General features: G+C 42.3%; 3 protein-coding genes across 5 annotated transcripts; all 3 read right to left on the bottom strand.

The window, feature by feature from the left end:
• Positions 1 to 241: 241 nt before the first annotated feature.
• Positions 242 to 3421, bottom strand: LOC147337645 (SH2 domain-containing protein 1A-like). Its single transcript, XM_086307577.1, has 3 exons — positions 3005 to 3421; positions 2649 to 2712; positions 242 to 954 (listed from the first exon to the last, which is right to left on the bottom strand). Exons 1-3 carry the CDS (start codon positions 3139 to 3141, stop codon positions 691 to 693), a joined length of 465 nt encoding a protein of 154 aa, XP_086163703.1. The 5' UTR covers positions 3142 to 3421; the 3' UTR covers positions 242 to 690.
• Positions 3422 to 6219: 2798 nt separating this feature from the next.
• Positions 6220 to 9856, bottom strand: LOC147337644 (type-2 angiotensin II receptor-like). Its single transcript, XM_086307549.1, has 2 exons — positions 9594 to 9856; positions 6220 to 9097 (listed from the first exon to the last, which is right to left on the bottom strand). The coding sequence occupies exon 2, from the start codon at positions 9032 to 9034 to the stop codon at positions 7697 to 7699; it is 1338 nt and encodes a 445-aa protein (XP_086163675.1). The 5' UTR covers positions 9035 to 9097; positions 9594 to 9856; the 3' UTR covers positions 6220 to 7696.
• Positions 9857 to 17058: 7202 nt separating this feature from the next.
• On the bottom strand, positions 17059 to 25305 carry apool (apolipoprotein O-like). Of its 3 annotated transcripts, none has more exons than XM_086307528.1 (10): positions 25204 to 25305; positions 24467 to 24565; positions 24262 to 24387; positions 23685 to 23739; positions 22245 to 22343; positions 20751 to 20842; positions 20541 to 20651; positions 19946 to 20168; positions 19591 to 19806; positions 17059 to 17726 (listed from the first exon to the last, which is right to left on the bottom strand). In XM_086307528.1, the coding sequence occupies exons 1-10, from the start codon at positions 25213 to 25215 to the stop codon at positions 17638 to 17640; spliced, it is 1122 nt and encodes a 373-aa protein (XP_086163654.1). In that variant the 5' UTR covers positions 25216 to 25305; the 3' UTR covers positions 17059 to 17637. The 3 variants fall into 3 exon arrangements, with proteins under 3 accessions (XP_086163654.1, XP_086163661.1, XP_086163664.1); XM_086307535.1 differs by having other exon boundaries at positions 19591 to 19803; XM_086307538.1 differs by lacking the exon at positions 25204 to 25305 and adding an exon at positions 24859 to 25047.
• Between the last annotated feature and the right edge of the window lie 773 nt (positions 25306 to 26078).

Raw genomic sequence — 26078 nt, 5'->3', positions numbered from 1 at the left:
GGTTGCTAGGAGACCGCTGCACTGAAGAATTGTCTGCGCTGAATGGATGCTCTCCTCTTTCAGCTCCGCTTTCTCTCTCATTTTTTTTTTCATCATGTAATGCCAATCAGACGAGTGAATGATGGACCCACACACACGCATGCACACACACCAGTAGTCAGCATTCTCTCTGTGGAAATCAGCACTCCAATATGTCAAATTGAATTTTTTTCTCTCGTCCCCCCCCCCCTTTCCCCTCAGCATTATGTCAAACGCAGGCTCGGGTGTGTACGGCTGTGTGTGCATGACCTTATTTAAAAGAGTTTATTTCAGCCAATATCATTTATTTTCTTTGCCGCTCACACAACTCTATTGCATTAAGAAAACAGAGCACAATATTTGTTGTCAGCTTATGTATGCGGTAATGGATATTAATGGTTCTGCAGCTGAATCTTTTACATCCCAGAAAGTTAAGAGGGGAGGAGAGAGGGGGGGTTGCACTTTCTGTGCTGCATATGCAAAAAAAAAAAAGTAGAAGGAGGCTGAGATCTGAGTCACTGCTGGAGCCTAAATGAGCTCAATGTAGCAAATAGGGGGGGGGAATGACATTTACTTGATGCACATTATGCAAAAAACGCAAACAGCAGGAATGGTGCCCTGGCAGTATTTCTGCTTAGAAATGAGGTCAGTGGTGCAGCTTAGGGTTCGCCCCTAACCAAAAGCTTGTCGCACCTCCTTCTTGTTCCTGTTTTTCTGTCCCTGTGCAGCATGTGGCATCCGCTGCTGGAAGTAAGGGTTCGGGCTGCTCTCCGTCGTCGACGGGCTATTACAGGGCTCCTCTGTGTGTGTCTGCGCCCGTCTCTGAGCGGTGACAGGGTAAAGCAGAGGCATGGCAATTCCTTGTCCAGGCTTCTGGAAAGCTGCTATCAAATTCTTGATTTGCCGGAAATATCGTTTCTGCACACCAGGAGTGGTCTGAAACATGAGAGAGAGAGAGAGAAGAAGTAGAAGTGCAGAGAATTCAGCGCATTTCCCCATCTCCACATCAAAACCCCAGTGGGGAGATGAAGAGGATGGGACAGAGCCGCCTTGAAATGAGCTCTCGCAGATTTTACCTTATAAAAAGACATCAGATACGCTGCCAGTGGAGGCAGTAATACAAGTGCGTCTCGGGGATGGACTGGGGATGGTGTCAATTATACATTTTTTGCATATCTGGATTCAGTAATCCAAAGTAAAAGGACAGATAAATAAATAAGACGAGGCAGAAGAGATAAAATATATATAAGAGCTGTAAAAAAAACAAAAAAAAAACACGTGCTGTGGAAGGGAGGGAAACATACTGATGATATACTCAAGGAGTTTAAAAGCTACACTGGGAATATACGGGATGCAATTACCTATGAAAACATCCTCTCCTGTGGGTATTTTAGATAGTTTTTAAGTCAATAAAAAGCATTATTTTAGGATTAATGCACCACAAGATGCTTTAACAGTCCAGTAATCTCAAGAGCCTTATTTGTAACAGAGAAGCACTGAAATAAAACTTAGAAAACACACACAAATATCTTTTAAAGAAATGATGATAGCTTAGTAAAGTCATTTTTCTCTCTCACAGGGAGCTTTGCATCATTTCTAATTGAAAACGTTCTCATCTTTCTCTTTTTCTATTCTTTCCACCCCCTCCCTGCACTTGTTTGTTTGCCCACAGCTGTCACTCCAGCGTTTAATATTCCTAAACCACTACAGCGCTATAATTTTGTCAAGTAAGGCCTTTAAAAAAAATACATTATGTGTTTTCATTCGGCCCCATCAATCAAACTGCAAATAAATAAATAAGTACAACGGTGAAAACGGTTTTCTTTCGATATGTTTTTTTTTTAAGAAAAAAACATATCATTTAATCAAATGTGGGGAGCTCTCCCGCCCAGCACAGCACTTTGGATGTTTCCTGTCTCCGGCCACAAGTGTTACCTCTGCTCCCGAGAATATTTCATTAGAGTGATTGATATTGCGCATGAATAATGGAAACTGTTATCGAGCTTGTAGGGAAATTCTTGTAATTCAAGCCTCCACACCGAAACCCAAACATGCACACACACGCACACCGCTCTCCTTCAATCCCTCAATCCATCCCCATCTGCTCGCCTGACGGCATCAGTGAGAATGAGCGAGGTTAAAATGTCGCTACGAGAGCGTCGCGCTCAGTCGGAGATAGACGCGGCCTTCAGATGTCTCTATACATTCCCAATCCCGGGGTGTTCGCCACCCCTCGGCGCTCAATTACACATCCCATCAGAAATGCTGTCAAATGCAATATCCCCCCCCCCCCCCCGTCTCTGGAGTATATGCTGATGCTGTGGCATCTTCAAAATTTGAGGTGGGGGTTGGTGGGAGATGGATTTCACTGGGTGTTATTGCTAAAGCAGAAGCGTACCCATTTCTCAGTGCTGTCACTCCTCAAAAAAACGAAACACATGTTTGTGCCTCCGCAGCTTGTTGAATTACAACCAGCACCAAAACTACTTCTAAACCAATAAGCGAGGCAGATGTGTGCAGCTGCTTCTGCGAACTTTTCTGGGGAGGGGATGGAGTGAAAAGAGGCACAGCACAGACTAAAGAGCGAGTCGCAGGATGAAAAAAGAAATCTTAATAGTAAAATGTCTTACCTCTGCTGCCCATGAGCCTGCATCATCTCTGTGGATTCTATATGTGTAGACGTAGCCTTGGCATCTGCATACAAACAGAAACATGGGTTTGTATTTCAGTGTTTCTTCTTACTGTCACTATCACTTCTCCTTTTGGGAATCTTTATTTGATGCTTATTAAGAGACCACAGTTACTTATTACTCAGCCGGTTGCCGTATTGCCTTTGCGCTTGCATTTCTCTCTAAACGTGAGGGGATCGATAATCTCTATAACTGCACAAAATAGGATTTTGTATGTGTTGATGTGATTATGAGGTCTCAGCCTAGAGAAGTAGAACAAAAGCAGATGTTGCACTTTTTTCTTTGATTGTACTCACAGCACACACAGGCAGTAGACACCCTCCACGGTGTCACTGTTGCGGACTAGGTAGCACCCGTCTCGGCCGTCCTGGCCCAGCCGCCTTTCTCCCTCGTCCTTGCCGATGGGTCCGTGATAGACGGGCAGGTTTTCCATCACAGTTATTCCCCCAGATGCTCTTTTTCTTCTGCTCCCAAAGTGTCTCTTTCCCCACTTTACCTTTTTTCCCCTCTTTACTACAGGAAAGCTTTTTCTTGCCTTTGCTGCATATGCTCTGGACTGGGAGCACAGGTAAGGCAAGCTGTCTAGCCTCTCCTTCGATCCCCGCTTCTCACCGGTTCAAATATCTGCTCAGGGAGCCTGAGCTTTGGCGTACGAGCTCTCTGATTTCTCCACACTTGTTTACCTACAGTGATAGCAGCTCTCTCACTAACCTCTAACCTTTCTGGGTTGGCTCTTACAGTCTTCCTCTTTCTTTATACCACGCACACATGTGAGCACGCACACACACGCACAAGTGTGGGTTTGTCTATCTCTCAGGAAATGATTCTATTTTTTCTTTCTTTTTTGACAGGAAATAACATAAAAGATTCTAACAGAACATTTCCACAACAGAAGAAAGCACAACAGAGGGATAAAGTGAAGCAATCTCGCCCTTTTTCACATAGGAAAAACGTATGCTGTGATGATGCACTAACGCGCACTGTTTCCAGTCTCAATTTGGTTTCTTGTCAGCAGAAGTTTGCTCAGACTCTATGGCTCTGAAACAACTTCTATGAATTGTGTGGCACAATATGTAGGCAGTCATGGAAGTTGTGCTCAGATCCTTAATTATACATGCTTGTTAAAAAAAAAACATGTAGAATATATCAGAATGATTTAAAATTCCTAATTAAGTTTTTAAAAACAGTTTGAAAAATAATAAATGAAATCAATAATACGCAACAAAATTGATTTAACAAATGAAAATAGCACAGCTGTTCTTTTAAAAGTTTCAAGCTTGTTTTTACACATTTAGACGATTTATTAAAAATGGCAACAACTATTTTAATTTCTCAAATCTTTGCTGTTTTTAGTGTAATTGTGAAATTTGTTGGAATGTCAGATAAATTTGTCAACATAACTGATGCCTAGTTACATTGTGTATACACTCACCAGCCACTTTATTAAGTACACCTGCTCATTTAGGGATTTTAAGCATGAAGAATATGTCAAGACAACCTCTAAAATTTAAACACTTCAAAATGGGAAAGAAAGTTGATTTAAATGACTTTGCATGTGGGGTGATTGTTGGTGTCAGAGGCTGATCTGAGCGTTTCTGCTGATCTAAGATGGGCTACCACAGCATAAGACCACAGCTTCCATTACCTTATCTGATGAGTCTCTATTTCTGCTGCAGCATTCAGACAGTAGGGTAAGAATTTGGCATAAACTACATGACGCAAAGACTCCATCCTGCCTTGTATCAGTGGTTTAGGCTGCTGGTGGTGTAATGGTGTGGGAAGTATTTTCTTTGGCACACTTTGGCCCCCTCAGTACCACCTGAGCATCATTTCAACACCTCAGCCGACTTCAGTGTTGTTGCTGACCATGTCCATCTGTTTGTGACCACAGTGCACCCAAGCAGGATAACATCTCACAAAAATTAAAGGTTTCTTGATTATGACAGTGAGCTCAGATCTGCATCACAGCGGTCCACCAACAAATCTCCAGTAACTGTGTGATGTCAAGCCAATATGGACCAAAATCTCTGAGAAATGTTTCCAGCACCTCGTTGAATTAAGGCAGTTTTAAAGGAAAAAGTGGTCCAACGTGGTACTAACAAAGGATACCTGATAAAGAGGCCAGTGACTATATTACTGCAAAAAGTGGAACTATAAAGTAGTTCAAAATAATAACTACATACAGCTCACAGCAGTGAACTGCAGCTATTCTCACTTATTTTCACTAGTTTGTTTTATAAATGTTTTTAAATGCATATCCAAGTTTCCTGAGACCAGGAGCTGTAACCTCCTCAGAATATTTCTTTTTAACTGCCACCTCAACTTGCTCAAGATTCAAATGACAATATTTCAAGATTAGATTCGCTGTGACGTTTTTTTCCAAAAAGCCTTCCACCTACAAGTTTATGTGACATGTGTTAAAACCTCAGCTCATTTCGGCGTTGACAGTTTTAATAAAGGGGCAGATTCGTCCTATTTTCCCACCACTGGCCTGCCTCCCTTTGATGCGTGGCAAAAAAAAATCTCAGCAATTCTTATTATTTCTCTACTTTAACTTGTAATGGAACACATAAAGAGGAGACAAGAAAAGAAAGAAAAGTCTAATTTGCACTTGGGTGCTCAGCTGAATTAAACTGATATGTCAGAGGAAGACATTTTAAAGCAGATAAAGGAAGGGAGAAAAAAAACCCGAAGCAATGTGCTTCTCGGTATTTCTCAGCATGCATTTTCTCATCACATGTCCACACATCTCCTCAGCCACATATCTCTTAGTCTGTCTTCTGCTTAAACGTGTGTTCAAAGACACTCCCACCTGCTCTGTAGAAGAGCGAGGAATCAGCTAATGAAGCTGCGCGTACAACAAACTCATCCAGCAATCTGTCCCATCAGTAGGAAAGTTCTGTTGTGTCAAATTAAGAGTCTGGTGATTAAAATATTCAATGTTTACTGCGGTGACATTACCACAGGAAACGTCAATTTGCTGATAGCACGGCGTCTGGTACTCTGAGCTCATCTGTCATGTTCAGATGTAGGCTTTTTTATTTGCAGGACTGAATGCTGTTCTTGACCGCATGGTGTCCTTCACATCACCAAAAAGCTTCTGCAAGAAAAAACCCTTCAGAAAGGTTACCCATGTGACTCTGGCATTCAGCGTATTCTCCAAGTGGGTGGCTCTCTTTAATGCGGCTTTTGTCGCGGGTGTCTGTTTTTATACATTCAGAAGTGTAGCCTACATGAGTCATCAGTCTGTGTCAGAGCCATTTTTCCCTCGGCTCAGAAAGATCATGAGCAGTGGGACTTTGGGCCTTTGACTGGGTTAGCAGCCAATGGCATCTCTTTCAATGATTCTGCAGCATTTTAGCGCCACCCAGTGGCAAAAAGCAGGAAATATTCATGTATTTCAAGTAGACTGAAGAAGTTTTCCTCACTTTATTTATTAGCAGCCCCCCCCCAAAAAAACCCATTCAAGATAGAAAAGAAGAATTTACCATTTATTCATAATAAAGCCTTTCAGTGATTATTAATTTAGCTTTCCTGCTTGTAAAAATTCCTTGCAACCACCAGTCTGGAACAAAATTACTCCATGTTGTATTGGCTCTCAGCTCACAGAGAGACAGCCCAGGGTCAATGCAGAATGCAGCAAATCTATACTGGACACAAATAGCAGGCAGAGATATATCATTGATCAGCTGCAGGCTCCCTCAACCAACACAAGCGGCTGGACTGGAATGCATCATAAGGATATTAGTATAAGATTATGATATCTGGCCTTGATATGTGTGGAATTTGTGTGAGGTTTTCTGGAAGGGGAGACTGGATGTCCATCTGCCAGGCTGACAGTAATCTCAGCTCTCATATTCCCAGGTGGGGAAAGCTCGGAGTCACAGCTGTTAGAGGGTAAGACGGGGGAAAAGGAACATTTGAAATCTCTAGTAAATTGATCGGGTTTCACAAAACGGAAGGCATAGTCATTTTGGAGAACTGTATCAAGCAAAGGAAGTGGCATATGGAAAGTGGTTTTTGCTTTATTTCTTTTCCCAATACATACAGATAAATGTCAAGTACACATGATACTTTGGTCCCCCCAAAAGAGGAAAAGTAGATCCTTTTGTGAAATTAATGTATTTGTTTTTAGCTTGTTTTCCTTTACAAAAAACAAAAAACAATTTAATATAAAATATTATTATACAATGAGATATTTCCTTTTAGAAAAATATAGGATATAACATTTGTATAAGAACAAACCACACTTAAAAAGCATACTATTAAATTAATGCTAGCTAGTGAGATGTCTAGAGCTAGCATAGGCTAACGCTAAATTATCAACTAGACTTTTAAATAATGTGGTCTGATTACCCAACATAGAAACACAGCAACACAATGTAGTTTCTTATATTTCATAGTAATTTGGGCTAGAGGAACATAAAAACTAAAGCAATGCTTAAAAGTCTTAAATTAGCATAGATGTAGCTTGCACTGCTTATAGCTAACAGATTTTTTTTTATTCTGCGAGGCTATAAAACAAGCTGTGAATAAATCATCTTTATATACAGCAACTATGGACAGAGATATGATCATTTGTTTAGATTTGTGTTTATATCCAGATGGTGAATTCACATGCAGTATTTGTTATGTTTTAGCTTTGTTTGTAGTTTCTAGCAACTCCAGGGGGAATATCTTCTTCATTAGCTGCTAATTGTGCCACTCTGTTCAGTTGCTAGGCATAAACTGTGTCTGTCAGCTGTTTGGTTCTTATCAGGCACTGTACATTAAGTTTTGACAATGTTGTTTTTCCAAAATGATTCCCGCTGCAGCCAGAAATGACATCATGTGAGTGACTCACAAGAGATGCTTGATGACTGTCCAAATCAAGTGTGGAAAAAATGTTTTATCTACAGTTATTTTTTTGTAAAGCAGAAATGACCTCTGCTAGAATTTGACTTAGTTTTAGTAACAGCTCTGTCTCACACAGCCACGCTCATTGGTGTTCAGCAGTTATCACTGAGGGGATGAGAAAGTCTCCTTGCTGGAGTCAGGGCTGGGAATTGGGGCAGGTACGCAGAGCCAGAGGGCTCCACAATCGCCAAGTCTTTGAGGTCACTGAGTTTTCGAGAGAAGGAGCTCAGCCTGGTGCTGAAGGAGCCCCTCTTCTGGCTGTGTTCTTCCCCTCGGGCCTTTAAACAAGCACACAGGCCCTTGCATAAGCCTCCTAGACGGCCACGGAAATGGTTCCCAATGAAGCAGTAGAGCACAGGGTTGATGGCCGAGTTGGAGAAACCCAGGCAGAGTGTGAGAGGGGTGAGGTTTTGGATGCTCCAGCTTACCCAGCAGCTGTCCAACCAGCCTTCACTATAGAGCACATCCAAAAAGGTCACGCAGTGGAAGGGGAACCAGCAGAGGAAAAATGCCAGAACCACTGCAGCTACTGTCCACAATACCCTTTCAAGCCCCCTACCCTCCAGGGGTCTGGCCCCACTTAACCTGGGATTCACAGAAGGGGTGGGGGGTCTCTCCGGTTTACTATAGCCCTCGTGGGACTGTAGTGATTTAAAGGATGACATGCTGTGTGGGTGAGACAGATTCTGCATTCTTACCAACCCCGTATCAACCAACAAATGTCTACCAATAGCACAATAGCAACAAGAGATGACAAGGAGTGGTAGAAGAAAGGCCAGAACAATCTTTATCCAGGCCAGGGTCCGATACCAGGTATGATCAGGATATAAAATTGCACAGGCCTCCACACCAAGCACATCCAGGTAGTAGGTCTCCCTCAGAGCTAAGGTAGGGCCTGAGCAAGCACATGCCAGAATCCACACAAGGATGCAGATGAACCGGGCGCGCTTGGCGTCTCGTGCACTTTGGGAACGGAGTGGATGCACAATGGCCAGGTAGCGGTCTATGCTCATGCATGTGATAAAGAAGATAGACGCGTAGAGGTTGAGGTTGTGGAGAGCGCCGCAGATTTTGCAGGCTACTCGACCGAAGGGCCAGTTGTAGCCCTGGGAGTAGTAGACGGCCCACAGCGGGAGCGACAACAGGAACAGCAGGTCGGACACGCAGAGGTTCAGCATGAAGGTGTTAGCTACTGTTCTCCTTGAGGCACTACCATGTGCCAGGACGCACACTGCCAAGGTGTTGGCTATGGTTCCCAGCACACAGATCACACTGTAGACGGTGGGGATGACTGTGGTCATGGGCACAGGAGGCCAGTCCGAGCAGAGGGGAGCAGAGGGAGTCGGGGAGGTGTTCACAAAAAGCTCCGTCGTCGAATAGAGGGAAGAGGTGGAGTTGAAAAGGGAGAGGTCATTTGGGATTGCCATCATGGAACTGGATGTACCGTTGCCTCACACAGTTTAACTTCCCTCCTTTGAGTTTTCCAAGGTCAGCTGGAAATAATGCAAAACAAGAGCGCATTTAAAATTCAGCTGCCTTTTATGGACAAAGTTTCTCTACACAGGCATCTTTATTTGGTGCGAGCCTTTATTAGGTGTCTTACTTGATATCTAATCAAAGCAAAAATACATTACGCCATACTTGATACACTGTAATCCAGTGGCTGTAATCCAGTTTTATTGGAATACTGTAAAAAAACATCTTTCTCCAATTAAAGATTACATTTTTGAAACAATCATGAATTAATTTGAAAAAGTTTTAAAAGTGTTAAAAAGACTAAAAACTAATCTTGCAACAGTGTACAAGTGAAAGCACTACTAACTGCATAAATAAATCAAATTCAAAGCAAGCCATCATTCGTACATGGAAAATGATCTCATCAACTACGCTGATTCCAATAAAAAATGATTCTGACGGTTGAAGTTGTGATAGAAAACAGACAGAAAACTCTCGCTCTTAGACTAGTAAAGCCATTTATGATTTCTTTACCTGATGTAATTGAGCGTCCAGTCCAAACAGTCTAGCTCTTTTTCAAAGCTTCTTTTGGCTAAAATCCATGTCTTGACAATTTCTCCTCGACCCCTTTAAAAGAAATCTGCACAGCTGAAGACCCCGGACTGTATCATGCTCATGAGTTGGACCGCCTGTGTGTGTGTGGAGCAAACAACCTCCAGACTCTGAGAAACCAGATGACGTTGGGGGTCTTATAGGCCCCGGGAGTCTCTTGACGATTGCACAACAGGGAAGTTGCTGTACGTCACACACCTTCATCACTACCAAGGGGCTGGACTGTAACTGGACATAAGCCAGCCTGCACAGAAGGAGAAGAACAGAAAGACATAAACTTGCTCTGTTTCTTTTTTTCCCTGTATCCTTTCTTTATCCCTCCCCGCCCTCCCTCCAGGAACTTCCACCAGAAACTAACAAAATCAAATCAAGATGTATGTTGTAGTAAAACTTTGTCTCCAGTGACTGCAGCCACAAGGCAGCGTGTCATACCTGACCGTAATAAATAGGACGCTGGTGTGTTCTGTATTTCAAACTTACAGCTCTAACTGCCCCCGACGGGGCCTCTGACCCCAGAAAGAGAGGCTCTGTTAATTAGCAGAGCCTCGCACTTTGTGTCATATTGGTCCTGCTGGCGGTCAGATAAGCCATGGGAAATATTTACTCCATTTGAGCGGAAGTCAAACCAGCTCCTGGGCCAGAGAGAAAAAAGGGAGGGGGGAGAGAAGATGGATGTGGAGGAAGATCAGCAGGAACTGCGGGGAGTGAAGAAGAAGATGCGAAGGCAGAAGGGAGAGAAAGACAAGGGAAGGGAAGGAGAGAAAGCGGAGATTCCCTCCAGTGGTTTTTTATTAAGGCCTCTGGTGAAAGTTAATGAGGGATGCGTGCAAAGCTCCGACACTGATTACATCACAGCTCCTTTGATCAGCACGTTTGCACCTATGCTGCACTACGTGTAGATGCGGGTGCACTCAGCCCGGCGTGCGTTCATCGACGCCAGCGCACTTGGATCTGTTTACATGTGCGCGCACTCTGCTCCATTGAGCATCTATCAGGACGTGATGTTTTCTAATGGCTGCGGGAAAGCTGACAGCGAAGATGAAGGATGAAGGCGAGACAGAAAGCAGAAGATTTTGAAGGCCGCAAAATGAGGAGGTTCGCCGTGGCGTGCTTGCAGGATATGAACTGGGAACGTGCTGCAAAGCGCAAAATTATTAAAATGCGATAGCTTTTGCTTCTCCAGAACGGAAACTTTGTCATGTACTGGCATGCTGGGTATGCACAGTTGTTCTCATACTCAGACATGTCATATTTTCATGAGGACCCTCGCAGATAATAACACATTCCTCAGCTCCATTAGATGAACCTTAAAAACCACGTTTTACATGACATACGACCCTTTAAGGCATCCTGTCCTAAAGGTCACTAAAGCTTTAAATCAACAGTCCTCTCAGAGACAGGAATGCAAACACACACACACAGAGATCGACAGAAGCCAAGCCTTAGTCATGACATGCAACAACTAAAAACAGAAATTTATGCTTTCACGCTGGCCAACAGAAATACCAGATGACAGAGAAAGCAGAGCTATGTCTGTGCCTCACCAGTTCCACCATAACAGAGTGATGAACCTCTCCTTACGTCTCATCAGAAGATATTGTTCTTTTTACTCTACTAGACTTAGTTTTAGCTAAAACAACTACACAGAAACTCTTTGCCATATGTATGCAGAGTTTCATTGATAGGTGCTCTTACTAAACAGTGACAGCCAATATCCTTAATGTGGTCGTCTCAAACCATAGCTGTGGCTGTGGGCACAGGAACCCCACCCACCTGCTTTTCAAACCTAATATTTGTGACAGGCAAAGAAGGGTGGTGTTAAAGGGGGAGGATGCAATTGCACTTTAATGTAAGCTTAAATATGGCTATATAATATGGCTCCAGACTCAGGACATAATTCCCCTGTAATTACATGGAATTTCAATTATTTTAGTTATAATTACAAAGTCATTTACATATAAACACACTAGACTAAGGCGACAAGTCTGGCTTATAGAGGAAACAAAGTCACTACTATACAGTTAGTACTGATTAACTTCCTGGTAATTTAGGGGAAAAACAATCTTGCACTGTGTGCTGTGCTTTTGTTGTGCAGGCTGTAGTACGGAGTGACTTAACCATCTTTATTTTTTCACATCATTATTTAACATTTATTACACTGATGGGCATGCTATACTTAAAATTACTTACAGTAAAATGGGTGTCTAGGCCCAGAAGTACAGCATACCTAAGATAAGAAGAACTTTATTTATCCCGAGGGAAATTCTTTTGTCGTACACAGAGACAGAGCAACAGAGGAATAAGATATACAATATATACAATAAAAATATTAGTACACAGTAATATACAGTAGGATAATGCAAAATATGATATCCAATAACTCTAATGAAGTAACAATATAACTATATCCTGAAAAATAAATAGCTTAGCTATCAGTGCAGGTGATTATATAAGATGGAAAAATATTGTTTCTTTCACCACTAAATTACCAGGATTACACAGTATTTACAAGTATTTTCACACTACTTAAATTTACTGCAAGTATAATTAATTTCTCTTAACATCAAAGCAACAGAAAACAGCTGTTTTACAGTAAGCCATGTCATCGCACGTCCATCCATCCATTCACTTCCACGTATCCTTTTCAGGGTCGCCAGCGCCCCGCTATCCCAGCTGTCTTAGGGCGAGAGGCGGGGTTCACCCTGAACAGGTCGCCAGTCTGTCGCAGGGCTAACACATAGACAGAGGCAACCATTCTAATCTAACCAAGCTAATTTAGTCTGGTGCATTTTAACGTTCTGCTATTAGGCCTCCGCGGCCAGTGTGATTATACTGTTGCAGCTTTATAAACACAAATAAGCTTAAAAAGTTATTTGAACCTTCACAGTTATCAAGATAATTGCATTTTGTACAGTTATTATGACGGACCTGGTTTGATCTCTGTTGTGCTTTAGCGCTAAACAGATTGAAAACACTGTGAGGCTGTAAGTAGGTTAAGAGGAATTTCAATTTTAATTCTGGTGGAAGGCCTGTGCGGCGGATTGTGAGCAAGACGACGAGATGGAGGATGATGGAAGTGAAGCGAGAGGAAAAGGAAGGTCGCCCTGAAGGTAACAGGAAGGACAGAGGGTGCTCGACAAGTGCTACAAAACTGACAGTGGAGCTTTTTTATGTCACTGGAATCATAAATATTAAAATAAAAATGAGGAAAATAGTCTTAAGCTTTATACTCCAAGCAGACTGCAGGATGTTGGGAAATGAGTTTAAATATGAGATTTCAAACAATAAACAATGACCTTTGTAGATAGTTGTGTGCGGTTGTCGGCTCAATTAATTGACAAAAAATATTTAAAAACCAGAAGATATGTGAGAAATATGGCTCAAGAAGTGATGGTGGCTCACAGACACTGAGTAGTTCTGTGCTACACCCCTGACCGCTACACCGCTGAAAAATGTTCAAAAATCAAAATAATTGTCTTGCTCAATCACACACACACACACACACACACACACACACACACACACACACACACACACACACAGAATGTTTTCTTTGACCTTTGTCAACAATTGGAAAGGCAATCACACAACATCCTATCTGCAGACAATCAATTAAAGCGGCTCACGGTGAATTCACTCTTCAAGGCGGTGATTGCACGTTAAAACGAGGCAGCGTCTGCTGCACGCTCAAAAATCCCCAAATCATGCATTCACTCGGGCTGAGTGAGACCGAGCATGTATGGGAGAGCGGGAGGCTGTGTGTGTCTGCACAGTCAGGCACCAGATAAGGAGAGCAACGGAGCAGAGGGCATCAAACCTCGGCTCACCTCGCAAACTACTGCTGGACATCACTCTCCCAGCTAATTATTTTCTTTCACAGTTCATTTTAGCCTGGATTAAAAGCACGACATTTAATTCATTATTATTATTATTATCATCATTATTATTCCACTGGCGTAGTTTGCCAGGTTTTTTCTGCTTTCTGTTTCCTTGGCGCTCATTAAATAAAATGCTATTAACAGCTGTAAAGAAAAAGGAAAAAAAAAACTACAGCTGATATCAGCAGCCTGAAAAATGTGCCAAACTCTGCTAAAACCAGTTTGTTGCTCTTCAGCGGGCTAAATTGCTACCATCTGATTTAATCCCACACTTGCAGGAAAAACATGTACTGCGAACACATGCTGGCTTGCATAATCAGAAGAGGAAGTTGTGCTTCAGTAAACATGCACAGCTTCCATTACTCTTGTGTTTATGGTTTTTTGCTGATAAATGTGATATGTGTTTATTTGCTGGTGGTGGAGGCGGTGGGGAGGTGTCCCTTGCTGAACAGACCCTGAGAAGATAACCACCACAAACCATAACCCCCATAAAGTCCTCTGTGGAAAATCCAGCTCATGGGGGTGAAAGGTGAGAGGTCAGGGTTGCAGTCCCCCCCCCATTTCCTCTCTGCTGGTCAAAAAATCAGATCTGAGCGCACTCTGGCCTACATGCCAGAGTCCAGTCTTCTTATTAATTCTCAAAACATGGCTGTAGCCGCTGTTCGTGTGGGATGCTGTGAGGAAAGGGGACCCTATATGTGAAGGGGACCCTTGAGGGAAGCCAGATGAAGCTATACTTAGTCACATCTGTGTGTGTGTGTGTGTGTGTGTGTGTGTGTGTGTGTGTGTGTGCGCGCGTGCGTGCGCTGGGGGGCACAGCTTATTGCAACAAGATGTCCATCCTTCCCTAACAAGCTGTGAGAAGAAAGGATTTCTCTGATTTACACGATTCCCAACTCTTTCTGGTCACTTCTATTTTGAACTGAATCAATATGTTCCATATGGGTTTTTTATTATTATTGATGCTGCTGGTCGCTAGTTGTTCCTGGAGGAACTGTCAGACTTATTTTATTTATATATTTAAAAAAAAAAATACAGACTCCCTCCAGTCAGTAAGTCTCTGGCTCCCGTGACTCAAAGCAGCAGCACAAGCTGTTGCTTTGATGCCACACGAAGCCAGGTTCCCGTATGTGCGCCCTTCTCCATATATTCCAGAAAGAAAAACGTGCAAGTACGGACTCGCACTACATACACACAGGCAGAGAGGATCCCAAGGGTCGTGACTCTGGACAGACTCGTGCAGAGTTTATGAGGTCCGGGGGTCCAGCTCCAGTTCCTCTAAGGGGCCGTAAGAGCCTATAAAGATGTGAACAGATACCTCAGCCCCTCTTTACAAATACAGAAATAAGCAAAAAGATGTGGCACCGGGAATGCTGTTTTTTTTGTGTATGTGTGTGTAAACGTGACACAGGTGATTTAAAGCAGCCTACAACAGCCGGTGTGGCTTATCTGCTGTAACTGCAGTTACTGGATTTCTAACAAAGGGAGGAAAGGAAAAGGGGGCAACAAAAAAGCTGTATCTCAGCCGGACAAGCAAAACCATCCACTAATGGAGAACTGGGAGTATTCTGCCTGGGAGTAAATGTAACATAAGATTAAACATAAAAATGTGCACCAACAATACCAATATCATCTCCAACAATACCAAGACCAGAGGAAACAACTGTTTGCAGGACTGGAAACGAAGAGACAGGGTTGAACCTAAATGTGCTAAATCAGGGCTTAAATGATCGATAATAGCAATAAATGTAAATGACAACTGAAATATCCAAAAGTAGAATAATAACATGAAAAAAAGAGAGATCTTATGACTTTGCAGTGGTAGCCTTAGTTATCCAGCTCTTTGCAGCTTTTTCTAATTACAGTAAAGCCTATGGCAGACCAAATAAATCAATAATTAAAAACATACAGTACCTCAGGGTGCTTCAGTGCCCGAACAATAAAAACACTAAAGTGCATATAAAACAGTTAATGGTGAAAACAAAGGTGTCAGCCACACAGGGAGAGCACACAAAGCATCGTGATCGGAGCGCGGGGGGGTCAGCCTGCAGTCTGCACAGCTGCTAGCCAGGAGCCTATTTATTCATTTGTGATTTCGCACCTGATTGGCTGCTGGCTCCTGCTCGGCTGTTAATATTCTTGAGCTAAACACACACACGCAAGCACACAAACAAAAATCACTTTTCAGAGAACACAAGGCATTAATGCACGCTTGCTGTTCAAACTGCTCGGCATAATCATTCCCATGAATAATAATTGCTCGGGTGCTGTGCTTACATTATGATTTTATTGCAACTTTGAAAACACCATTGAAACTTTTGGTTTCTGTAAAGCATCGATCAGTAGAGATGAGCTTTTAGATTATATGACCCAGTGTCTGACTTGTTACAACTTGATTTGATTCAATGGCTGACATGTGGCTGTTAGGAGCCACACAGGTCTGTTACTGTAAATTATAGGACACGTAAACACCAAAACATTAAAAATGTAAATGTGGTTCTGGAGGAAAAGTCAGGGCTCATTATCTCTTCTTAGTGGGTGTGAAAGAATTGCAGTACATTTCATGCATGTCAACGTGCTGATTGTTATCAGGAACCCAAATAACTTGCGTGATATTTACACATGTGGAAAATGTGAAGGTGTGATGACAGTTTTGTTCTAGTCAAAACATGTTTACTCTGCTGAACGAGCAGAAGTGTTAGTCGAAACCGTCCCCTCTCACATGGCCGTCCCTCCCTGAGCCTGGTGCTGCTGGAGGTCTCTCCTGTTTAATGGGAGTTTTTCCTTCCCACTGTTGCCAAGTGCTTGCTTATGGGAAGTCATCTGATCGTTGGGGTTTTCTATTATTGTAGGGCAGGGGTGGGGGAACTCCAGGCCTCAGGGGCCAGTGTCCTGCAGGTTTTAGATGTGTCCTTGATCCAACACAGCTGATCTAAATGGCTAAATTACCTCAACATGTCTTGAAGTTCTCCAGAGGCCTGCTAATGAACTAATCGTCAGATTCAGGTGTGTTGACCCAGGGTGAGATCTAAAACCTGCAGGACACCGGCCCTTGAGGCCTGGAGTTCCTCACCCCTGACTTTTAAATATAAATCTAAGAGTACTCAATCTTCATAATGTTTTTGATATATGGATTATAATTAATTATTTCTACAAACTGTAACAAAGCTTATTATGAAAATCCGTTGATACAGATTTGCACGTACTAAATGTGCCCTTCAATGTAAGATACTTTGAACAGAGCTGCGAGTGTGCACCATATGGGTTTTTGCACAAGTTGTTGTTTCTCATGGACTAATTGCAGCATGAAGACTCACTATGTGAAGCGTCTTCCTATGGAAAGGGGCCACTTTAATGGTCTCCCTTCAAAGATAACTCTGGTTCACGCGGCTCAGATGATTCCTCATGTTTAGCTGCTCATTATGTGACAACTCGGGGTCTGAGTGAAGATCTGTTGATGCTACATGCTGGAAGTGCTGTAATCAGTAGCAGACATGACCCAACATGAATTCATGAAAAATATAGATTTATTTGAGTTCCATAATTAACAAGTGAGGACAATTTCCTGTGTTAGCGAGTGAAACGGTACTAGTCCATCTTGTAATCACCACGAGTACATGTGCAGATTTTTCAGTTCACCAACACACTGGGCTAAATTACAATAAATAAAAGCACGCTGCATCCATGACTGTGAAAGCTGGAGCACAAAAAGCCAGTATTTGTTAAATGACACAGAAAATTTCACAATCTGCCATTTGGGGTATAAAAGCTTGTAAATAGTAGTGGGTGGGTTTTTTTTGTTTTTTATTCCAGTTTTCTGTCCCACGCAAACTGATTCAGTTATGTGTGCCCAGATTCACTGCCTCGCTGCTGCAATGCAAATGTACTGGGATGTTTTCTGTGGAAACAGCTGATGTGGGCAGACGAAATGAGAATGGAAATGTTGATTAAAGTCTTTCTAACTGCGATTGCTTGCAAAATGGCCTATTTACAACGCATAATGATACAGAGCGTTTGTCAATTAGAGTGAGATATGAGATGGCAGTGTGTGTGGGAATGAGGCTTCTCCTGTGGCTGGCTGCAGTCTCTCAGCTTCGTGTGCTGTACAGGTCTTCATCCTCAGGGCTGGACTGGCCGAAATCCATGAGAGAAGGGTCTGGTTTGAAACTGGAGCCCTCTGCAGGGCAGCAAGAGAAATGCAAAGCACATCAATAGAGTTAGATTTGTAGAATTAACTTTTATTAACAGATGAAAACATTAAGAGTTGCCGGGTGAAAGTCACAGGTTTCTGTCGATCTTTATGTTCAGCGCAACAACCAAACGTGCAGAAAAACGTGATGTTTCCTCCTAAAATTGCCTGAATTCCATGATTGATTTGGATGCGTTGGTTCTTAAAAAGTACAAATAAATCAAAACTCTGTGTTTAGTCATTTGGTTTACATAGTAATCCTTTGAGCACTGCGGTACAAAGATTTGGAAAATCTTATGAACAAACTGAGTGTTTAACAAAATCAAACAGTTAGAGTGACCTTGCACTTTTTCCGCACTTGGTTCATGGAAAGAACCAAGAAGAAAAGGGATGGGAGACACAGTGTCGACATAAACTGCTACTTTTACCAGCTAAATGGAAACACTGAGTTAAAATCTAGCAGAAATACTGAAAAGTATAATGTGGTATAGTTTGGCACAGCCTGTGTTACTATTTGCAACTCATGTTAAAGAATTTATACGCAGAGACAAAGCAGAGATCGCTGCGTACATACATTCTGTCAGTTTTAGGGCAGTTTCACCCACATGTCAGCACCCAGTCAACCTACTGGGACGGCAACCTCCTTTAAACATTTACAAGGAGCTCCAGTTGCTGCTTTGTGGAAGAAGATCTGCAGCAACATGGAACGGGAAATGTATTTTCTTGAAGGAAAAAAAACATCCCAAACACATCCTCTTACTGTGATCTCACTGTAGAAAACTGTATTATGCAATATGATATCACTTCTTGGTAAAACTATCTTTCGGTTCAACTTAAAGCCAGGCTGAGCAGACTGCAACTAAAGCCCTGCGATTCTTTTTAAAATGCATATTCCACACACCGAGTGCTGTGAGATGTTACATCACATTCCTCTCTTTTCTTTCACATCACACAGTTTGTGCAGAGTGAGTCAATCCTCAGTATGTCAAACTGCTAAACAGATGTACCGAAAAGATAAGTAAGCTGTGCTGAAGGATGAGATGTGAAGAGTTAAACTGAAAACTAATACAGATTTATATCACGTTAGGAAGTAAACCTGAACGTACTACAGCGACAACAGAATCCAAGTCCCAGGTAGCAGTGATAATCATACTAATAACAACAACTATGTAGAACACAAGACCCACAACGTTTAGGTCCCCACATTTAGGTAACCACATCATTCTTAGAAGAGGTCGAATGTGCGAGTAACAGGAAGTGAAGGCTCACTATGTTTGTCTGTGGGCTTAAAAAGAAAAAAAAACATTTGTTTGTGCTGGTCTACTGTAAACACCCAAACAAGAGCAAAGGTACATGTGCAGAAAGTGTTAAAGTACAACCAGTAACGGTTTTGTGTTGGATAGGTGTTGGTGTGAGTGTGGCGACTGGTGTCTCATTAAAAGCAGCAACTCCTCCATGCTATCTGACTCGACTAATTGACATTTCAGGGTAGAGGAAATGTAAAAGGTTAGCAGCACACATTAAGTGTAGAGTAAGAGCAGCGGAGTGATGATTAAAGCATAGGTCCTCTGTTTAGGTTATCATTTCTTCTTATTTTACTTGCCTACTGGTGTTGGCCAGAGGGGCCGATGGCGCGATATGGCAGCCTCGCTTCTGTCAGTCTGCCCCAGGGCAGCTGTGGCTACAACTGTAGCTGCCTCCACCAGTGTATGAATGTGAGAGTGAATGAATAGTGGCATTGTAAAGCGCTTTGGGTGCCTTGAAAAGCGCTATATAAATCCAATCCATTATTATTATTATTATTTATTTACTTATCAACCTTTCGCTCTTTGACATGAACTATTTTTGGTACCTGTGGCCTCACTGGAAGCCTCTGGAGTAGATGTTTCTTCAGAGGAAGATGCCGACTCGACTGGAACGGCCTTTATTGTTTCCGGTCCTGAGCTTGCAGGCTCGGATGGGCTTGTGTCCGTGGATACATCCCTGGAGGCTTGTTTTCTATCCGAGGCTTCTTCGCTTTCAACAGGGGCCAGCAGCTCCTCTGGGGAAGGCGCGGACACTTTTTCTACTGGCGGAGAATTTGCCAACAGAGCCGGAAAGAGCGGGAATTAAACCACCACTGTTGATATAAGTCTCTGTGTGATTGTGTGTGAAATGAAGAGACGGAGACAGAGAAACAAGACGACAGGGATCAATACTGATAATACCTGTGCTGGTCTCTGTGGGGGCCTGGTTGGGGGATATTTCTGTGGCTGTTACGGATGACTCTTCTTCTGTTATGACAGCAACAATGGGCTCATCAGAGATAGGATCAGCTGATTTCACCTCTGTGTCTGAGATTGTAGAGCTCTGGGCTGAGGTGTCTGTAGTGGAGCTGGGCTGTGAGGTTTCTTCAGCCGCTGGAGGCTCTAGATTTGCCGCTATAGCTGACTAAAAAAAAAACAATAAAAAATCGACTTTAATGGTGCGTAATTAAAATGTACAATTTTCTTGAATATTTAAGTAATAAAATTTTAGATTTAAACTCTCACAAAATATGCCTGAATCACATGTGAGGCACAAAGAATAAAACTCCACTAACAGTTATGAAAGGCAATGTGTAGGAAAGGAAATGGAATATAACCCATTTACCACACAAAAGGGATTTTTTCTCTGTCAGTAAGCAACACATGTAGAGAAGGGAAAGGCACCGAGTGGAAAGCAAGTTACACGAGCTGAACTGCTGTTTAGGTTTTAGTCACACAGTAAAACAGCTTTATAAGTCTTTCTGCTTAAAAACAGTTCGCTTAAAAGTCTGTTAACCTGTGGCTGTGAAGCAGCAGTCTCTTTGGCAACCGGCTCTGCGGAGGCGAGCAGTGAAGACGCTGCAGCACGGCTCCACTGCCCTGCAGCGTAAACCTTCTTTCCCGTCACCTTGGGAGGACAAAAGACAACGCTCGAATTAAACTAGGAAAATATTAACATTTATACTGCGAATTAACAAGATATCCGTGCTTGAGGAAGCAGCGTTACCTTTAACACTGCCACTGCTTGTGCAGGGTAGCACACTGATGCTCCTGCGCTCATCAGGCCCAGCGGGACCGCTAACCTCTTGAAACGAGAGCCTGAAATAAAACATTTTGCAAAGCAGGGCAGGGCAGCGATCAATACAAGTGGGCAGAGGTTAAGTCCTGGAGGCCAGCTACTGAACTGCTATATCCAGAAAGGTCATGCTCACATAGTGTGTTGCAGCACATTTTGGCCAACACAATGCCCAGGTTAACTTAAAGACATTAACATTTTCATGCACTTTAATGACTCTTTGGTAATAGGAAGTAAGAGTGAGGAAGACAATGTAATGAGAAAAGTGAAACTTCCTCAGAAACTTCTTGTTTCTTGTGGTAAACTTTGGGCAATCGATGATGAGATGATGAGGGGTACTTCAGCTTCACTGGCTGTGGTGTCTAAACCCTGATAATCACAGTGTTATCTCGTACATGAAAAGGTCACGCTAAGATTAAATACACATAAATAAATCTGGAGCGTATGTGCATTTTAAAACACAAAACAAAAAAGGGGGTAAAACAGATGTTCTTGTTAACAAACAATGCATATCTCTGTGCAAGTTCACATGCATTGTGAGAAGTGTAGAAAATATCTAAAATGTTCATCCCATGAATACATTAAGCAGAAGTTGTAATACTTTATTTCCTGTGTGGCTGAAATGAAACTTTCTTCTGAGACAGTCTGAGAGCGTAAAACTAATTCGTATCTTTCTGAAATGACTTTATATGTTTTTTTTCTATGTTCTGCAAAACAAAGAAAAATATTAAATGGTCTAAGAAAGAACGTAAAGTGCTGTGATCCTCACAAGCAGAGCTGGGGTCGCACCTTAACAATCTGGGACTGTTAAAACACACAGCCCAGAGGTCAGAGGTCAGAGCCTGCCAAAGTGTCAAGCCCACTGGACGATAAGTGTAAGAAGTTTCCTTAATAAATGCAGTTTGTAGAAGAAATACACTGTTGTTGTGACGCAGCGACAGAACAGGAGTCGAGTTTTGCTGATGAGTTTCAAAACATTGTATGTGACCATTTAGTGGCACACTGATGTGTCAGCAGCAATGCATGTTTATTGAGACATATTCAACAAATTGCACTTGTTTTTCAGGATTTTCATCTTTAATTTTTCTAGACTGATTCCTAAAAAAGGGAATTGTTTTGATGTCTTGTGAGTTACTTATTCATTAATGTATATTTAAGCTTACTAAACTTGCACTATGTGCAGTTCTTGCGTATGCTACATTTGTTATAGTCGTATGCAATGCTTTTACTGGGTCACATGGGGCTGGAGCCTATCCCACCTGTAATATGGCACAATGGAAAGGTGACCTGTCTATTGCAGGGCTAACACAGAGAGACAACCGTTCACACTTAGACCAACACTCTTTCAAACATTTTCTTTATTTAATATGAGAAACTGATTAAAACGTTTCTTGCAGGCCTAAACTGTTTGTCAGTTCAAGTTACCTTTCCGTGCCAAGAACATGCCAAGCAGGCCAGCCACGGTGATGGTGCCAAATCTGGGTAGAAAACCAGGAGGAGGGTCCTTCAGGTAATAGTATAAATCTGAGGAGCAGATAACAGAAATCAAGATGCTGACAAAAATACATTCAGCTTCCTTTAAAGAAAAGGTGTGAACTGTATCACTAATATTGGGACTACCATTAAACTGTAACAAAAAAAAAATAACTTTAAATAGATCACTCTCATCCTCTAATGTCTTACTGTGGGTAAGACTGAAGTACTGAATACATCACAAATTAAATATGTTTCTAAAGGTGCTATTTACATGAAAATCTGACCAGATGTGTGAAATAACCCTTCCAATCCACAAATGCCACAATATCAAACCAAAGATGCTCATAAATTAAGTTATGTGTAATAATGAGAAATCACACAGGGAGAAAGTATTGTATACACAGTATCAAACTTCACTGTTGGTATGCCGTTTTGGGGGTGATATGCAGCGCCTCTAGTGCTGCTTGACTCTCAGACAACTCTTCTGATAATTCTTTTCACTCCTCTGTCTGAAATCTTGCAGGAGGCATCTGGTCATGGTCGGTTTATGGTAACATGATGTTCTTTGGGGGCGATTGTGGCTCAAGAGTTGGGAGTTCGCCTTGTAATCGGAAGGTTGCCGGTTCGAGCCCCGGCTTGGACAGCCTTGGTCGTTGTGTCCTTGGGCAAGACACTTCACCCGTTGCCTACTGGTGGTGGTCAGAGGGCCCGGTGGCGCCAGTGTCCGGCAGCCTCGCCTCTGTCAGTGCGCCCCAGGGTGGCTGTGGCTACAATGTAGCTTGCCATCACCAGTGTGTGAATGTGTGTGTGAATGGGTGGATGACTGGATATGTAAAGCGCTTTGGGGTCCTTAGGGACTAGTAAAGCGCTATATAAATACAGGCCATTTACCATTTACCATTCTTTCCACTTTGTTCACTGGAATCTTCACTAGTTTAGAAATTCTTCGGTATGTTTTGCAACGGCCTTGAGAGAGCTAATTGGTTTTACACCTTAGTAATGAGACCCCTTCTTATAGGCCATCAGTTGCTGAAGAACCAGCTAATATAAATTTGCACTTTGCACAAGTGGCAGGACTGATTTAAGCTACTGTCATGACTTTCCACGACTTTTTGCACCTCCCTTTTCATGCGTTTGATACTTTTCCCTGTGTCATTTCTCGCTATTACACATAATTTATGGACATCTGTGGTTTGATTTCTTTGCATGTGTGAAATGGATGGGTTGTTACAGACACCTGGTGAGAATTTCACCTCAATAGCACCCCTTGAAATATATTTACTTAGTAAATGTGTGACATGTTGAAAACTTTAAATGTCTTATTATTATTGAAATTTGATATTTAGGTGCAATGTAACTAAGACTGTTGTTTGCCTGTTGTTTACTCACCTTCTCCAGCATGATAAAGATCAATACTTCCCCTTTTCACAGAGATACAGGCACCCTGCAGGGAACAGAAGACTAAACTGAAACCACTAGAAAAGTTCATCAAGAACATGCCTGTTTAAGCAACACTGAAACAGATACATGTGAGTCAGTGCTAACTGCTCACCCCCACCCAACAACCTGTGTTTCACAGAATCAAACTGTCAAATCTTCTTGCAGCAAACTTCATGCAGTTTAACTGAAGTTAAACTGCATGAAGTTTCCTGTCTAACTCCTAAACCTGCAAGAATCCTTCCTGCACCGAGCACTTGCAGCATGTGGGATCGTGCTCTGTAAACCACAATGAGCAGCAAAAAGATAGCGGTGTCAACTAAATTCGCAGGTGCAAGATAAGAGTTCTCTGGTGCATTTTAGCTGTCATATGTTTAAATATAAATGCGTTTCCACCACCTGCTCGTGTTAAAAGTGCAGAAGAGGATGTGAAAGCATGAACTACATCAGTGCTTGACGGTGAATGTGAATGAGATTTTTTCCTACATGCAGCTTTACATGTACACAAAGGGGGAAAAAACTTGAATACCTTTACAGCGTGCACAAATGGTAGTACTGTCTCTCTGGCTGTAGTCACTCCACCCTCGATGACCCCTGGACTCTCTGGGACAAACTTACTCTGAGCAGACTGCAACACCGGGTTGTAGATATTGAGCTGGGGAAAGGGAGGTAGAGAGTTGGTGCGTTATTATGGCTATGAATGGCAATATCCCATACAAATCATGAATACACACCTTTTCTCGAGTAACCAGCCCATCAGCGGGCGCTTCATTCACAGAGTACACACGGAGGGAGGCTATTCCCAGCACAGTCGGGACGGCCACCATTACCACCTGGCAGGAGGGGGAACGTACACTGTAGTTTTAGTCAGTGTGTCAACACCACATCACTATCACAGCTTACTTCGTGGACTTTCAGTGGAAGAATTATTATATATATATTTTATATTATTAATTACAACAATACCACCATATATTTCAAAGCATCGCTTTTCCAGTCTTTCAAATATTTATTTATACTGCATTAATGAACTTCTAAGTATACATCCTGAGCTTATTCCCTTTGTTTTGTGTGTACAAACTGTTTCGAACTAGTTAAGCTAACTGACGTTAAGCGTTACTCTTACCGACAGTGTTTGTGTTGTAGCTTAATGCGGCTCTAGAAAGCTAACAAAGGCAGGGCTGACAGCTATTAAGGTTAAACAGCTGTTACACACTTTTAAAGATGCAACCTCTGCTAAAACCTTCCTCCGTGTATTCTTTTTAGGAGTCATTCAGCGAAGCTAGCACAGCACACATAGCTAGCAAAGATATTTCGTGCAGAGTAACAACGCCTGAGATGTGACAACCAGAACAAGTAAACATTAGCAGCTGCGGGGCACTTGACGCCAACATACAGTCTACACTTTCATTGAAAAGTCATTGTAATAAAAGCTAAAAACTTTGCTGAAGACAAAATGACATGCATTCACCTTGGCCGCCATGACAGCGCTCTCCCCCTTCTTCTGTTGGTTACAGCTTCGTTCTAGCCCAAAAAACCCCGCGGTCGGCTACTGCCACCTAATGGGCTGAAGTGGGAATTGCAGCTCGGCTGTGCTATCCTACTCGTCAAGTAAGTCCACATGTTGCTCACCCACTGAGCGGACAGTTGACCCTTGCCTTTGTACATTTGCATCAAAATAAAAATAAACTCCTACTCGCAGTTTCACATGTAAATGAGTTGTTATTTACGTTGCTGAGACATTGCCAGCATCGACCCTGAGGGGGCCTCATGTTCCAGCACCACAGGATTTCTCCACATTTAGTTTAGTTTTAATGAAGTGAATATGTATAAGGAAATTTACATTACTACTTAACTTTGTGCACAAGAGCTTTAAGATGTGTTCAGTCAGAAATCAACCTACACACACAAAGTTCTGCACCAGAACAGCACAGGTGCACATGTTGCACTGGATTTGATGAAACAGTATCAGTCTAGGAATTAATTTTTGGGTTGCCGGTGAAGCCACTAGATATCTGAGTTAAGGTTTGCAACATTGTTTACAAATGGAAATACATCAGGAATAGCTGCTGATTATGTATTGCATTTCAACAGCATCCTTCTTTTGCTCTCCATCTGGACTATTTACCTGCAGGCAACCAAAGCCTGCTCAAACCTGTTTTGTTAGTACTGAGAGTACAAGCAGACTACTAATGGAAGCTTCCAGTATCAATAAACCTTCTCTATATTTATATGCCAAAACTGTTTAGGCATATAGTAAGGCCCCAACAAATGGTAAATGGCCTGTATTTGTATAGTGCTTTACTAGTCCCTAAGGACCCCAAAGCGCTTTACACATCCAGTCAT

Source organism: Aulonocara sp. 'chitande type north' Nkhata Bay, linkage group LG2 (genome assembly GCF_057382095.1).
Source record: "Aulonocara sp. 'chitande type north' Nkhata Bay isolate Kocher_YH1m ecotype deep benthic linkage group LG2, A_spYH_male_GT1.1, whole genome shotgun sequence".
NCBI classification, from domain to species: Eukaryota; Metazoa; Chordata; class Actinopteri; order Cichliformes; family Cichlidae; genus Aulonocara; species Aulonocara sp. 'chitande type north' Nkhata Bay.
Note: the sequence above shows the minus strand (reverse complement) of the source record. Positions and strands in the feature narration are given on the sequence as shown.